The following is a 16,197-nucleotide window of genomic DNA, read 5'->3' as shown; positions in this document are numbered from 1 at the left end:
AACTAATTGTTATACAACAAAACTTCAACGTTTATTTTTTGCAATGTCATTTATTTTTAATTAGTAATGCATTGTGGGTTGGTTATGTTGGGTCGGCATTGTTTAACTGCTAGGCCTATTGTGTAGGCGGTTTGTCAGACCGATTTTCAGAGGTTTTAAAACGGATGAGTTGAAATACAAGTCTTCAAAATCAGTTTTTCCTTGGTTTCTGAACTTGAATTTATTTCTCCTGATTTCAAATGAAACACTTCGTTTTTTCTCGGAGTTTGAACTTGAGGACTAAGAGATGAATTCAGTTAAGAAGTTATTCAAACGTAAGTAATTAAATTTTAATATTTAAAATAAAATTAAGAAATTTTTTTAAGAAGAAATATTTCATTTAAGATAATTCTGTAATTCAATAACTTTATTAATATTTCTTTGAGCTGAATATTTCAATAAATTTCGGGCTGACCCCAGTTGACCTTTATAAAACGCTACTCACTGTCAATTGGCCTTTCCCTTTAAAATCATGCAAGGATAAACCAACTTAAGCTCTTGTCTCAAGAACGTTTTTCTTCATTATCTTATCTTTATTCACTTAAAGATAATTTATTAAAAAAAAAAAAAGATTATTTATCCATAATACGAATTATACGGTTCATAACGTCAGTCGGAAATTTTCACTTGGTCCTAATTAACATCGCGAACTCCATTTTTGAAGCGTCAGTTCATTCAGGCAAGTCATTCACACCTGTACCTAGTAATTACCCAGTAATTTTCATTATTGGTAACAATGAGAATGTATCTATAACGCGGAATACATAAAGTCGTACTAGGAATCACTGTGTAGCCATTCATTTTCCCTCAACGTATCTAGGCGGATATTGTGGGAGGAGCTAGCTAGAGTAATCATTACGTATGACGAATTTCAACCTGGCGAACTAAAATAATCTATCTCGCTGCGCCTGTTGCACCTTGCGCTGCTACCCAACCAATGAAACAAGAGAATTATGAGGCGCGTGACGGAGGGATGGTAAGTTCTCAAGCCCGTTATACCCACCAAACCCGAATTCATAGAAATTAACATGGGACGCAATGATTCTTAGTAGCTGTATGTATTCCTGATATAATTCATTACGAAATGGTTTATTCTGCAAACACTACGCTATACAATACTCACACTATAAACATAGTGTGTGTTAGTTAACCTTGAGTAGAATTGATATTGTTTATCTTATCTTATTTTCGATTATAAGTTGAAGTAACAAGTACATCATGAACCCCTGATAATTGTGTTTATATTAAAATATACAGTAAAGACGTCCACACAGAACTGAAGCAGTTGTCTTGTGGTATATTTATTTATTTTTAGAGAAAATGGCAGCTTGGAAGAAACCGTTCTTACCACCCAGCATAAGCTCGGCTCAAATATACCCGAATTTAGGTTTAGTACAAAGTTTGAGTGTGTCCACTGGCGGCGGACCATCTTACCTTCGAAACAGTCATACGTTACAAAGGGTGCCAGAGAACAGTGAAGTTGATCTCGACGCCTCAAGGTCAAGAAGATCACCCGGAAGGACATCACCTTGTAGACAAGTGTCACACGCCCAGACATTACCAGTGACCAGTAATTATCAACAGGTACGAGCTGCGGGACGTGGGGAAGATTGGAATAAGTATGTAAATAAGTACTTACTTGTCCCCGTTAAGTACTGGCGCTGAGGATAAGTGTTTTGGGTTTTAACTTAAGTTTGCAAAGATGTATTTTGGATTTGTTTCGACATTCTGAGCCGTCATTAGCGCCAGGGGAATTAACAATTTTGCATAAGAATATTAGGAAATTATTGGAGTCCAAAACAGGACCGTTTCTTTACGATTATTATAAAGTATGTAAGATTAAATTAAACATAATTAAATGTTTAAGTAATTAATTTTATTTATTTTTTGTTGTAGCAAGAGCTTTTAACTAAAGGTATGATTATACTTAGGGAAGAGGTCAAGAAACATAACGGTTTGTTTTTAATTTTAATTAATTAATTAATTAACTTTAATTGAATTGAATTAAATTTAAATTAATACGGTTTTAGGCGAAAAACTTTTAAAAGTGTTAGGTGAAACTTGGGATACGTTTTTTACTAAAATTTTACCCTATATGGAAGCTATAATGTACCCAGTTAAAGTAAGACTTAATTTGTTTTTAATTAGATTTAATTAAATTTAATATTAAACTAATCTTAGACCAAAAGGGCCCAAGCTATTAGAGCTACGGCGTTACTTGCATTCCGAGATGTTGTTGCCTTAAAAGTTAAATTAGATGGTAATTAAGCCATTTCTACCTAAGCCTTTGCTTTTTTAAAATGATAAGCCTAATTATTATATGGTTTCCATGGTTACAGTTGCATTGACCAATATTCAATCCGCTGTTAATCCTTCCATAAAGCATATGCTATTGGTCTTACAGAACGTTAATGACGTATTTCCGCCCAATAAGAATAAACTTTTATTTGAGCAACTTGTTGCTATGGTTATCATACCATATATGGGGTTCAATGGTTTATACCAGGGTGGTCCTGAACCTGTTATAGTTTCTTCTGAACCTAGTATGGTCGCTAGGAAAAAATCTACAGGTAAATTTATAATTCTCTTATGTTTTAACCACTATTTTGATAAGCCTCGGCAGCCTTTGACTTATGTCTAACACCATTTTTAAATTCCCGCCAAATTTCTTGCGGCCGCGGCGCCGCGCTGAACATAAGCTTGAGAATTCCCACCTACTGCTAATATCTGCGTATTTCAAATATTTTTACCGTATTTTCATAGATTTAACGCTATGTAGAAGAGTTTCCAGACCTCTTAGCGTTCAACCCAGACAATTAGAGAATTTGAACGACTTATTTTTAATGGCAATTAGAAAACAGCAAGCTTCTAGTTTCGCCCGATAGGTTAAAACAAAAGTTCACTTACTTCCGGTTTGGCCATTTCAACTTCCTCCTGAAAGTTCGGTCTGCGTAAGCTCGCGTTTTCTCCCGTTTAACAAAAGAATATTTAAGTTTTTAAGTTTAATTTTTAACAAAATAATAAATATAACGTTTGTTAATAAGTTTATTACATTTAATTCATCAAATTTTCATACAAAAATGTGCCGATATTTCACGGATTTTATGGATTGGATACACATAATGAATTTTGAAGACGTTAGGCTTAGCAATTTCTTGGGTACGTTAAGCCTAACTCTTGTTGGTAACTGATGATTTTGATGGTTTAAAGCGGAATATACACAAAGTTGACAACTGGTAAGTGAATTTATTTTACAATATAACTTTTAAATAATCGTGAGTCACAACTTAAAATAAAAATAAACAAAATGAAAGGGATAATTTTGGGGGTTGTTCAAGAAGAAGAAATTAAGGTAATCATAATGATACGTTCGTACTAGCAGTGGGTGATGGTTGATTTTCTAAGGCATTGGGTAAACTACCAATTAACTGTTGAAAGTCTTTTGTACCTTGGTTTTTTAAAGTTTCACTTGAAACGTCCGCATCACCTATAGATAAATAAGTTCTTATTGGTTTATTATTAACCAATGGGAAGCCTATAGAGTCACTACTAGGATTTTTGATGATTAAACCATCTAATAGCGATTTTTTAACCGGTGGTTGGTCACTATCATCGTTAGATTTTCTCTTAAGAGTTTTTATATCTACGTTTTCGGTTGTCGAAGAAGTTATTTCAAATTGATTAAACTGAAGCATATCATTAAACTGACCATTGTCCAATATCTGGGTATTGTCCTGTATGAAAGAATTGATGAAATTCATTTGGTCTTGTTGCGATTGTTCATTAGTTTGAGTTTCCACCAAGTTTTCCATGGGTATTTCTAATTCTTTATAAATATCGGCCATTTCTTGGTTTATTTGAGGGATATCCTGGACAGCCATGTCCTGGGACATGGGTAATTGGGGTTCGTTTTCGAGTACCAGCGTTTGTTGAACCATTTCCGGTTGCAGCTTCATGTCATGGCTAACGGCAGCCATATTATATTGTGGTAGACTTTCTTGGACTAGATTTTCATGTAGTTGTATCGTATCGACGTGTCCATCGTCAATAAGGCCTTCTTGGTATATAAATTGGTCACCTACAAGTTGTCGGTACATTTCCGCGGTTATTTGGGTACCATCGTCCAAGTAGAATAGTTGTTCGTTGCCTGATTCGTCAACGATTTGTCCTTGGAAATAGTCTTCTTGGACCATTAGTTGGTCTTGCGGAATTTCAATTCCAGTTGCAGATTCTTGGAAGTGTTGAAGTAATTGTTCCGGCAACAGTTGTTGGGTGTTTGGGTCTTGAATAAGTTGATTTTGCACCTGTTGTTCGTCGGCAAGTTCGACTTGCTCAGTTTGGTGGTATAGTTCTTGGTTAGAGTGCTCTTGTAATAACTGTTCTTGGTTAGTTTGCTCCTGCAAGAGTTGGTTGTTATTGGTCAGTTGATTATGTTGGTGTAAGATGTTTTCATTGACTTGCTCTTGCAATAATTGTTCCTGGTTTAACATTAGCTTGGGTTCCTCTGCTGGTAGTTCTTGCTGCAATAATTCATTAGTGTCTTGTCCCTGCAACGTTTCATTTTCGTTTAATGGTAGATCCGTGACTACTTGTACTTCATTAGATTGCTCTAAAGTCAATTGCTCCTGAAGCGACTGATTGTCTGCAACTTGTTGCAACAATTCCTGGTCATTTTGAACTACTTGTTCAGTACTAGTTTGTACTTCCTCATGAATGGTATGATCTTGTTGATGTTGCAGCAATTCATGGTCTGGTTGAGCTAGAGTAAAATTTTCTTCTGCAAGTTGTTGCTCTTGGACTGAGGTTTCTTCGTTCATTTCTTGCTGTTGCGAGTCTTCTTGCAGTAATTGCTCGGGAAGTCCCTGATCCTGGGTAATATATTGGTGTTCATCAATTAAGGGTTCCGTGTCAGCCTGTTCTTGATAAAGTTGCAATAAATGATGGTCGACAATTGCCTCTTCCTGATTTTGTGTTTGGCCCAACAGTAAGGTACTTTGTTCCTCAATTCCTTCAGTTGCAAATTGTTCTTGCGGTTGAGGCAATTGCTCTACCTGTTCATTTTGAGAGACTTCAACAATACCAGGTTGCACCTCTTGAGATTTTTCTTGCTCCAACAATTCCTCATTAGTACTTTGAGGTTTTACTTCATCATCCGTTTGTTGTTGTTCTTGTTGTTGCAACTGTTCCTCAAGTACTTGATTATCTGAGGACGACTCAACAGTGTTGATATTATCTTGAAATAAGGGCTGATCAACCAGCGTTTGCAAATGATCCACGGTTTCGTGAATGACTTGCTGATCAAACGGTGGTGCGTCATTGGTAGCCATATTATTCATTTGCAGCAACTGTTCCGCTAATTCTTCTTCCATCAATTGTTGGTCTACCGCTGCTTGAAGTACAGCTAAACCACCCAGTTGCATCATGGGGTTAGGTAACGTGGTTTCTTGTTGGGTACCTTGTTCCATTGGTTCTTCCACGGTAGTGTCTTGCGCAGTGACATTTTGACCAATAGACTCTTGCACCGTTTCATTTTGTCCCATAAATTCTGGCACCGTTTCATTTTGTCCCATAGAATCTTGCACAATAGCATTTTGCTCCATAGATTGTTGCAAAATATTTTCATGAACCATTCCATCTTGCACCACCGTTTCCTGGATTAAACCTTGCTGCGCAATTTCCTCCTGAACCATACCATCTTGCAAGGCATTTTCTTGCGTTGGTTGATTAATTAATTTATAATTAGAAGGATCAAACATCATTTGTTGAGTAATTGGGTTAAAGAACAGCCCTTCTCCACCGCCTTCATAAAGGTACTGTCTACCAAATTCATCTTCAATTATTTGTTGCGTCACAGGGGGATTTGGTTCAACCTTCGTATCTTGAACAACATCAACCAATTGTTGGTAGACAATTTCTTGGGGTGGTTGCTGTTGAATCACAAATTGTTGTTGTGTTTGTTGGGGTTGGGATTGTTGCTGTTGAATCACAAATTGTTGTTGTGTTTGTTGGGGTTGGGGTTGTTGCTGTTGAATCACAAATTGTTGTTGTGTTTGTTGGGGTTGGGGTTGTTGAACGTAAATAATTTTTTGTTGTTGGGGTTCTGGTTTTGATTTGAGAACGCTTTTAAGTTGATCTTGAACTTTCGGTGGTGGAGGTTTCTTTATTTCAAACTTAATTGAGGTTTTAGTGTTAGTCGGCGGTGGGTTTGGTTTCGGGCCTTGTACCACAATGGGTTTTGCAGCCGCTGCTGCGGATTGAGTCGACACTTTAGGATCCTTTGCGTCAGTCTTACCCTTACCAGGCGCTGATGTTTGTGGTATCAACAGAAATCTTTGTCCTTTCGACGTCATTATCAAAGGACCGGCGATATTTGACGGATTGTTAATAGTAATTGTCCCAGTGGGACTCTTTGAAAACTTTTCCAAATCGGCGGCGTTTAGTACCAGGGATTTTTTAACTGGTGCGGAATTTGCTGGAACAGTTTTGGGTGTTGATGTTGTAGTAGTAGTAGTAGAAGTAGTTGGCGAAGTACTTGTAGCGGAATTAGAAGGTACTTTGACGATGGTAGGCGCAACAGGTTGAGCTCTCATTACAATCTTGGGTTTAAAAGCGTCCAAATGTAAATTTGGGAACAATGGTTCAGTCCGGGATGTAGATGGCGGTGAGTTTAAAATGGGGTTCCTAGGTTTTGGTTTATGGACCTTAGCGATATTTGAAGCCATCGTTGTAAGCAATTGCGACGCCTTGGTCAACTTATTCTGCATTGCTTCATTGCCACTAAGTTGATTTTTGGGTATCATTAACTTAATCGGTTGTCCGGGTTTCCCTTGTTGCGTCTTTAAGGCTTCTTGCAACAACTGAAGTATCGGTTTTTGACCAAGCATGGTAATTGCATTATTTGCAACTGATGTACCAACAGGGTTGTTAGGAGTTTTTATAATTTTTGTGGTAGACGGATTGTTCAGCATTATTGTCGTTGTTACGGGTGTACCGGGAATGTTGCTAGTAGCAACTTTAAGCGTATTCAAAGTTGTATTGGTCGTAACAACAGCAGCTGGGGTGGTTGTTTTTGCTATTTTACTATAAACTGGTTTAACAGTTGAAGATTTCGAAGTCATAACAACAGTTTTGGTCCCAGGTTGTGATAAGATAGCGGGTTTAGTTGCAACAACTGGTTGCTTCAAAACTGGCGGAACTACGGGTTGTTTCAAAATTGGCGGGACTATGGGTTGCTTCACAACGGGCGCAACAACTGGTTGCTTCACAGCGGGTGCAACAACTTGTTGCTTCATAATAGGCGCAACAACTGGTTGTTTCAAAATTGGCGGGACTATGGGTTGCTTCACAACGGGCGCAACAACTGGTTGCTTCACAGCGGGTGCAACAACTTGTTGCTTCATAATAGGCGCAACAACTGGTTGTTTCACAGCGGGCGGAACTACGGGTTGCTTCATAACAGGCGCGACTTCCGCTGCTTGAAACGTTGCCGACGGTCCAGTTGGCCCAACAGTGGCTGATGTCGTGGTTTGCGTCTTACCATCAGCGTTAGGCGTCCCTTGAAACATCAATTTAACTTGCCCACCCTTTGACAAGTAAGGCATTAAGAAGTCTTTAGGCACCACAATCTGTCCATCCTTCATTTGAAAACAATCTTGAGGTATTACGATGGTCACTTCACGTTTTCCATCTTTATTTATGATCTCCGATGTTGTGAACTTGAATTTTTGGTATCCTGGTTTATCATTCGAGGTGGTTGAGGTTGGGGTTGCAGTTTTATCATTTGTGGTTGTCGCACTCGGTTTCGTCGAGGTTTCTTTAGGATCCGTGGGTTTGGGGGCGTAGATGGGAGGACGTTTGGGTTGAATTGGTTTCTTGGCCTCGATTATTTTGGCCGCGGCGGCGTTAACTTTACTCGAGGAACCACTGCTATTTTTGGACGAAGTTGCTAAACTTTCAGCAAGTTGCAATAAACTTTGCGCCGTGGATAACTTAGTTGTCGGACTGGCAATTGCGTTTTTAGCAGCTGCTGTTTTATTTTTATCGCTGAATAAACCAGCGCTATCGTTACTGGTCGTATCTTCGGAAGTTTCGCTACTTTTAACCAAATTATCGATACGTCTATCGAAGTGGTGTTTGGGTCGATGTCTTTTACGTTTTTCATGCGGTTTATCAACTGGTTTATCTTTATTCCTAAAAAGGAAGTCATCCGTACGTTCGATACGATAATCGTAAATCGGCGCCGTAATTACAATTTCCTCGCAAGTTGGTAACTCCAATGGCGGAGGTTTATCCGGAATTTCGTATTTTTTCGCAGGAGCTTTCGCAATTTTTTCAACTGGTTTTCGTTTATCCAGTAATTGCGTTAAAGTATCCGAGTCCAATCGCGGAATTGCGGTTGTGGTTGCAGTTGCAGTTGTAGTTGCAGGGGGAGTAGTAGTAGTGGTGGTGGTGGTGGTGGTATTCTTTGAAGCGGAGGAAGTTGAATTTTTCGAGGAACTAGATGATGACGAATCATCAATGTTACTTCCGGACATACTACGATCGAAATCGACCCAATTACGACCGAAATTTCGTTGAAATGTTTCCTCGGGACTTAAGGGGTCATCGTGACGTATTGTGTAGTTGAAATCGCGGACAGGGGGGTCCTTTTTCTTGGCAGGTGCCTTTTTAGTTGGCGGAGGTTTTAAATGTTCTTCAAAGGTTGGTTTTCTTCTGGGATCGTAGACAGTTAAGGTATGAAAGTTCATGACTTCATCCAAGTACTCGTCTTCGTCACTGCTGCTACTGGAACTACTGTCTTCATCCTCATCCTGGTCGTCATCGGATGGCGTTGATGTCTCGTTGTTACCTTCTCGCGATAAGGTCGAAGTACCACCGGAAGTACTTGCGGAATTAACATGAGGGAACGGTTTTTTCTGAGTAATTCTGGTATTTGATAACTTAATCGCGTCTGATTTCGCGTTTAGTAGAACGCGCGCGCATTGATCAGTTGCAGTTGCGGTTATTTTAGGCCTTGGTTGCTGCGATTTCGGCTGGTTTGATAGTACAGGTACTACGGGTGTTGGCAACGTATTTGGTTGTTTCTTTTTCTCAGCGGGTGGTTTCGGAATTCGCGGAGCTCTCGGTTTAGGTGGTGGTTTAGGAACCTTGACCTTTGGTACACGTGGTACGGGGGGTGGTTTATCCTTTCGTTTATTGCGTTTTAATTGCGCCCATATTGGGAGACCTCTTTGGGGTCTTAGATTATGATAGGCGTCGTGTCTTTTACGAGGTTCGGGTTCTTCAATCTCCATCGGAGTTTCGGGTATTTCCGAAGATGATTGGGTGGTGGTTTCTAAAGGGTGTTCAGAGGGTACCTCGGGAAAAGGTTGGGGTGTTGCAGTCCTGGATTTTGGGGGACTTTGTTGTTCGTTAAACTTTGGTGATGTTTTAATTAGTTTATTTTGGGATATGTTTTCATTTGGGGACGTGGTTGTCATTGGTGGTCTATTTTCGACGTCATCCTTACACGTAGACGAGTCTAAGGAGTTGTTTGAACTTATTTGTTTCCTGATTAACGTCTTATCATCTTCAGTATTGCCGGCATTGCCTTTTTTCTTGCAATTAATTTTAAGCATCGATAAAAACGTATTTCCAAGTTGAGTTTTATTATCATCATCCGATGACGAACTTGATGACGAGCTATCAGTTTCATCCTCCGATTCGCTACTACTACTGCTACTGCTGCTACTACTTATAATCCTGGAATTATTTTTAATGGCCGCCATATCGGATGACGTAATATCGTCGTGTTTAATGGCCGATTCCAAACTTAAGAGTCTGGCTAATTCCTCAACGTTCGGTTTAACGTCTTCCATAACTTGGGGGACAATAGGAGGGGTCAAACTTGGTAATGGACGTTCAACAACCGGGTTAACTGGTCGAGGGGCGGCTTTTAATAACGCGGTTGGGTAAGGAATTGGTTTCATTGGGACCAAAGTTGGTGGCGGGGACAGAGACGGTTTAGGGATACTGATACCGATACCGAGTCCGGGATTTTTTGTTGTTGCTGCTGTTGTTGTGGTGGTTGTTGACGCGAGTTCGGTTGGTTTTTCAGCTGTTAAAATTGGCGGTTGAGCGTCAAGGCTATTTTGAGATTTGGAATCGGGGGTTGGAATAGAGTTCAAAGGTTGTTGCTGTCGCGGTTGCGGTTGCAATTGGGGTTTAATTTGCGTGGATGTAGATGTAGATACCTTTTTAGTCGCACCCATAGCACTATCTAACCCAACTGGTAATTTAACAACCGATTTAACCGTTTTAAATTGACTTGATAAGTTGGAAAATGTTGTTAAAACCGGAGATTCATCTTGAAATTGTTTTTCGAAGCTTTTGGCTTCTTGTATTTGACAAATAACCGGTTTTAATCCTTGTAAGGAATCAAGACCGCCTATTTCGTTTCCGCTTTCAAATGAGGGTTTTCTGTCCGTGTTTGGGTTTTGGTGGTTTGGGTGGTTTGTTTGAGACGAACAGCGTTGGTTGTCTTTAAGGCTAATGGTAGATTGAGGGACCAATACTTTGAATACGTTCTGTTCTTGTTGGATGTATTGGACTTGTAGTAACATGGTGGGAACTGCTTCAACAACGTGGTGGTGGTTGCTGCGTTTTATTGTAATTAAATATATGATTGGGGTGTTTTAGATTAGGCTGCTTCTATTTAGGCCCAATTTTTGGGCTTAAATAGCCGGGGACACTATTTAGGCCCAAATTTTGGGCTTAAATAGTGTATATGGTTTGGTGAGCTATTTAAGCCCAAATTTTGGGCCTAAATAGCCTATTACTTTATCAGTACTATTTTCGCCCAAAATTTAGGCCTAAATAGTCGTCGCCGCGCGGCCGTTGCTATTTAGGCCCAAAAATTGTCTTCACAAAATTTGGGCCTAAATAGTCATCGCCGCGCGGCCGTTGCTATTTACGCCCAAAATTGTATGGCTAACATTTTTGGGCCTAAATAGCTGTCTGCATTATAGAGGCTATTTAAGCCCAAAATTTGGGCCTTAATAGTAAGACCTTGGAGACCGGCTATTTTGGCCCAAATTTTGGGCTTAAATAGACCGGGACTATTTAGGCCCAAAATTTGGGCCTATATAGCCACTTCGTTTAGATTAATTAGTTATTATTTTAATTAAATGGGTGTTTTAGAATAATTAATTATAATTTTAATTATGAGGGACTTTATTCAGGGTTAAAATAAAAAGGGTTATTTAAAAAACAAACCCAGCCCGCCGGGTTTTATTGGGGTTTTTTTTGGGGGGGGGGGTGGGAGGTCATCTTTAAAAGTCTAAAAAAGTCTTAAAATGTTTTATAACAATTTATAAAAATTATTAAATAATGGGTTTTGAAGTTGATTATAAAACAATAATAACTTAAAATATCATTAAAATTAAATTATTCTAGCATTTAAATTCATGCAAATTGAAAATCTTAGTGATGGGTTTTATACTTTTATCATAAGTTCATAAGATATGTTCACCATAAGTTTGTCACAGGCTTGTCATAACGTGACGTCATAGATTCTCCTAAAGTGACGTCTGTCAAAGGCTTAGTACAATTTTAGGTAGTGACAGACTTATGGAATATATCTTATAAACTTATGGTTTTATTAAGTGGGTTTGTTTTTATGGCGGGTAAATTTGGGGGGGGGGCAAGGTTTTTTAATTTGAAAAATTTATTTATTAATTACTTTGGTGTATTTTGATATTCTCCGTTATCGGTAATATTTTCATCATAATCTGGAGGTTCCTGCTTTATTTTAATTAGTGGCATTTCCTCCATGATTAATTTCAATTTTCTGTTAATTAAATAAATTAATTAATTAATTAGAAAAATTCATTAATTAAATTAATTAGAATAATTCATTAATTAAATTAATTAGAAAAATTCATTAATTAAATTAATTAGAAAAATTCATTAATTAAATTAATTAGAAAAATTCATTAATTAAATTAATTAGAAAAATTCATTAATTAAATTAATTAGAAAAATTCATTAATTAAATTAATTAGAAAAATTCATTAATTAAATTAATTAGAAAAATTCATTAATTAAATTAATTAGAAAAATTCATTAATTAAATTAATTAATTTGCATTTATCACATATTTTATGTAAAGAAATAATGTCAGGGAACGTAATTTTTATATCAACATGGTATTTTATTTTCTCATATAAGCTTAGTTTAAATTTAATTTCATTTAAGTCGGCCTAAATTCTATTAATTTGTTAATTTTTAATTAATCCCAATTTCGGGACATAATGTTAATTGTTTCAAGTTTTTGAGATAGCACTATGAAAGGCGGGAAATCTTAATACATTCACAAAGGCGGGGTCCTACCTTTCCTATCGCTATCTCAAAAGGTTGATACAACTTTTCAAAAATGGCGCCAAAATCTGTCCCCGCTAGGAGTCCCTAGTTAAGGAGTTAACTGGAAAAAAAAATCTCAACTGCATAAGGAACACGCTGTGAAAACGATATTTTGCCGTAATTTCAACATTGAACTTAATTACACTTAATTTTGGTCACATCTAACCTAAGTACGATCCGTAATTATAATGCAATGTTAATTACATGACGTAATGATTGCGTAATCACGCTGTAATCATGGTTTTAAAAATTAACTAAGCCTTGCCCATAGAGTAAGCTACACTATACACAAACCCATATTTATACTACATAAGGGTAAATTACGACTTAAGCCTAATTAGTGTGATTTAGGCTTAATGCAGACTGAAAAAAACTAGCTAAGCCTTGTTCATGTTTACATGTGTTGACCACTAGGTTACTATAATGGTACTTTATTAGTTTTATTGTTATTAAATCAGCAGGTTTAGAGGATATGTAGCTGAGTATACTGGTTGATTCAGTGTTTAGGATCACGATCAAGATCAAGATATCATAAGTTTATTAATAAGATAATTAAAGTTTTAACGTACCACAAACGGGATATGGTGGCGCTGCGGTCGCTTACAAATTATTGCTGAGTCATTGTTACTTGTTAGGCTAAATTATTTGTATTATGACAACTATAACAGCATAGTTATGTCCCAAATTTGTCCACAATCCTATAAATAATTTATAAATGATTTTCTTATTAGTATTGCAATGATTCAAGTGATAAAAACATTATGTAAAACGTCAGACTTACGTCGTTAGGCCTAGCGGTTAGGGCCTTTGGGATAAAGCCAATGGCCGAGGCTTAGCGACCAAATTGAGTCCCTTTGCACAGCTTTAAATGACTTAAAGAATGTTTACACCTACCGCGAAAATTTCATAGAGGAAATTAGGGTTCTTTAACCACAACTAAAACCGAAAATTAGTTCAATTAATTTTATAATTAGCGCGGTTTAAAGGTTTCTTTATAGAGATCGATGGACTACTTTAGCGCTTTCTCGTCGAATTGCGCGATTTTCTGACCTCCCGCTTATAGGTGGCTCTGATCCTGGGTTAGCCGCTCAGCCAATAAGGAACGAGTATGTTTATGATAACATTTTGCACGTTCCTTCCTCGGAGCTTTACGTTTAGCGATATTTTATAAGTTATGAAGGAAATATGTGGCCAAAAATTACGAAAACAGTTTTTTTAAAACATATTTATTATAAAACATAACCACAATATATCAAAATTCAAGTTAAAACCAATTTATTTACGAAAATAGAAGTTTTTAAAGGCATCGATACCTAAGCCTAATCTTAAAAAGGAATAAATTGTTTTAAAAGTCACGACATAGATGGCGGTAGTGTCACTGTTTTGAGTCAAGGTTTTTACCCTCCCCTCCCATATAAAGTTCACCTAGAAGAATCCGGCTTTTACATTGACTCTGGTAAATATTATTTATCATTTCATCCTTGTCTTGGCTTAAAAACTTTGAATATTATATAATTATAACATTTTATAATTAGTTCGAGTTATAACATACATATAGTTTAAGTTTAATTAGTTAAAACTATGAAAAATACGGTAATAAGCTTTAAGCCTTGGTTAAAAATATTGAAAATGATGTAGCGGACGATGCAAATTATTCGACACCATCTAGCGCTTACTTTATTAGTTAATTACATATAGTTTTCACTGTTTTATAATAGATGGCGTTAGGTAAAGTGGGCGCCAAAATTTATATACGTGAAATTTTTGGAATTCTTTTCTGTATAATTTATTGGGGCTTCTTTTATTACAATTCTTTTGAAACTATAATTAATTAAAAGTCGTCTTTAAAACTTGCCTCGTTAATTTTAGTTGAAATTTTAATTAAAAATTCCTCAGGTCATAATTAAAACTACAATTAATTACTAACCCTAAAAATATTTAAAGCCAGGGAACACCGAAAATCGTGGATAGGAAATTTGGACAGACGTTACACTTGACGCTAACCCATAACAATTATCCATAGCCTGTTTTATTTTGTCTGCTCTAACATTTTAAATTCTTTTTATATATTTTTAGTGGAGCGGAATAAAAGTCTATTGCTTATTGATGCGTTTAGTCATTCATAATAAGGATAGATATTTATGTAAGGGGCTATTTCGATTGAAGGTACGAGCTAAGTTTTCCCTGCCTTTGATAACGCTATTATTTTTAATATGGGATTGAGGCGGGAGGCGATTAGTTCGCGATGTAAAATGAAATTGCCCATTGTTTTAACCATATTGCGCGGGAGGTTCTGCTAGATTCAGGTGCCAGGTGTCTCTCGGAAGAACACCAGCTGTTTGAATGAAAGTTATATATTTTTGTTGAATTGCAACTTTGCAATGAGGATTTATATTGTTAAGCCTTGGGCAATCAACTGAGGAAATTAACAGTTAGGTATTTAAGAGGTTTAATTTTATTTTTAAACTTCGGGGTTCAAGGCTGTTAAAATACGAGAAGTTCCTCGCGTCCAGGAGTTAAAATATACCTTGAACTCCTGGAAATTTCATGGAATATTTCATTTATTCCAATAATTTTGATAAAAATTCGCGTTTAATTGATAATTTTAGACTTCATGCCATGTTGTTAATAATTTTGTAATATTGGATTAAAATATACCGTGAACTCCTGGAAAGTCATGGAATATTTAATTTATTCTTATTATGATTTTCACAAAACTGCGCTTTTAATTGTTAGTTTTAGACTTCATACGATGATATTAAATAAAAATTTTAATAGTATTGGCAATATATGGTTAAAAAATTAAAAATACCTATTTTTCCTGGAAATTTCCAGGAAATTCTTAGGTATATAGTTAAACCAATATCTCATTATATTCTTATCCGATCGAATCAATCAATATACGAAAGTAATTGAGTCTAAAATTGCAATTTCTTGGAATTGCAATCTAATATACTACGCAGACGTCAGCCTTTTTTTACTTTTAAACCCTAATGGCAACCTCGGTAAAACCGTAACACTATTAAAGCTAGAATCTGCCGTTAGTATATTAAAGATCTCATCTGTTGGTTTGCAAACAATGTCTTCTCATATTGATCAGGTATTTTCTCAAACAAGAATACCAAGAAATAAAACAAGCAGATATACAGGGTGAATCTGATAAGTCTGCAGCGTTTAAAGGTAATCTTGTAGATTTGAATTTAGTATGAGGTTTAGTTGATAGAAAATTTCGAAATTTTTAAGTTTTGTTTCTTCTTTAAGACGGTCTGTTTGTTTTCTCATGGTATGTTCGAGGTTTATTTGGTAATAAAGCAAAATAGGGGAATGTTTATTGTTTAGTATTAAGTTAAGCGTGTTTAGCCTTTCCCCTCTATTAAATGGGTCGTTTTGAACACTATTTATTATTACCAAGTACTTTCAAAGAAAAATCAAAATAACCAAAATTCCAATTTAATTATTTTAATAGCAATTTAAATAAAACAATCAGATTTCAAATCATAGACAACAGCATGAGAATTTATGAAATTTTTTTAATATAAATATATAAAATTATTTCAAATTGGAATTAAATATACTTATTCCTAATTAAGTGCAATTAATTAAACAATGAATGAAGAAATACACAATGCAAAATAGTCAAAAATTACTTTCACGTAATAGACCTACCTATTCGTTTTAACAATGGTTCATACTTCATAGTTTTATAATAGGTTTTAAAGCCAGGAATACATAAAGATACTAGGAATCATTGCGACCCCA

The 16,197-nt window shown here is 36.3% G+C and overlaps 2 protein-coding genes across 3 annotated transcripts; one reads left to right on the top strand and one right to left on the bottom strand.

The window, feature by feature from the left end:
- The first annotated feature begins 141 nt into the window (after positions 1-141).
- Positions 142-3,082, top strand: LOC149612654 (proline-rich protein 5-like). 2 transcript variants are annotated; one of them, XM_089858208.1, is made up of 8 exons: positions 142-314; positions 1,355-1,658; positions 1,733-1,868; positions 1,936-1,993; positions 2,070-2,161; positions 2,221-2,299; positions 2,379-2,609; positions 2,803-3,082. In XM_089858208.1, exons 1-8 carry the CDS (start codon positions 287-289, stop codon positions 2,922-2,924), a joined length of 1,050 nt encoding a protein of 349 aa, XP_089714334.1. In that variant the 5' UTR covers positions 142-286; the 3' UTR covers positions 2,925-3,082. The 2 variants fall into 2 exon arrangements, with proteins under 2 accessions (XP_089714334.1, XP_089714335.1); XM_089858209.1 differs by lacking the exon at positions 142-314 and adding an exon at positions 346-1,015.
- LOC149612653 (uncharacterized) lies at positions 3,072-13,500 on the bottom strand. The gene is made up of 4 exons (XM_089858202.1): positions 13,220-13,500; positions 13,008-13,136; positions 11,759-11,866; positions 3,072-10,674 (listed from the first exon to the last, which is right to left on the bottom strand). Exons 3-4 carry the CDS (start codon positions 11,848-11,850, stop codon positions 3,396-3,398), a joined length of 7,371 nt encoding a protein of 2,456 aa, XP_089714328.1. The 5' UTR covers positions 11,851-11,866; positions 13,008-13,136; positions 13,220-13,500; the 3' UTR covers positions 3,072-3,395.
- Between the last annotated feature and the right edge of the window lie 2,697 nt (positions 13,501-16,197).

This window comes from Phalangium opilio, unplaced genomic scaffold (genome assembly GCF_054372755.1).
Source record: "Phalangium opilio isolate 3A_F unplaced genomic scaffold, DU_Popi_V2 ptg000232l_1, whole genome shotgun sequence".
Taxonomy (NCBI): domain Eukaryota; kingdom Metazoa; phylum Arthropoda; class Arachnida; order Opiliones; family Phalangiidae; genus Phalangium; species Phalangium opilio.
Note: the sequence above shows the minus strand (reverse complement) of the source record. Positions and strands in the feature narration are given on the sequence as shown.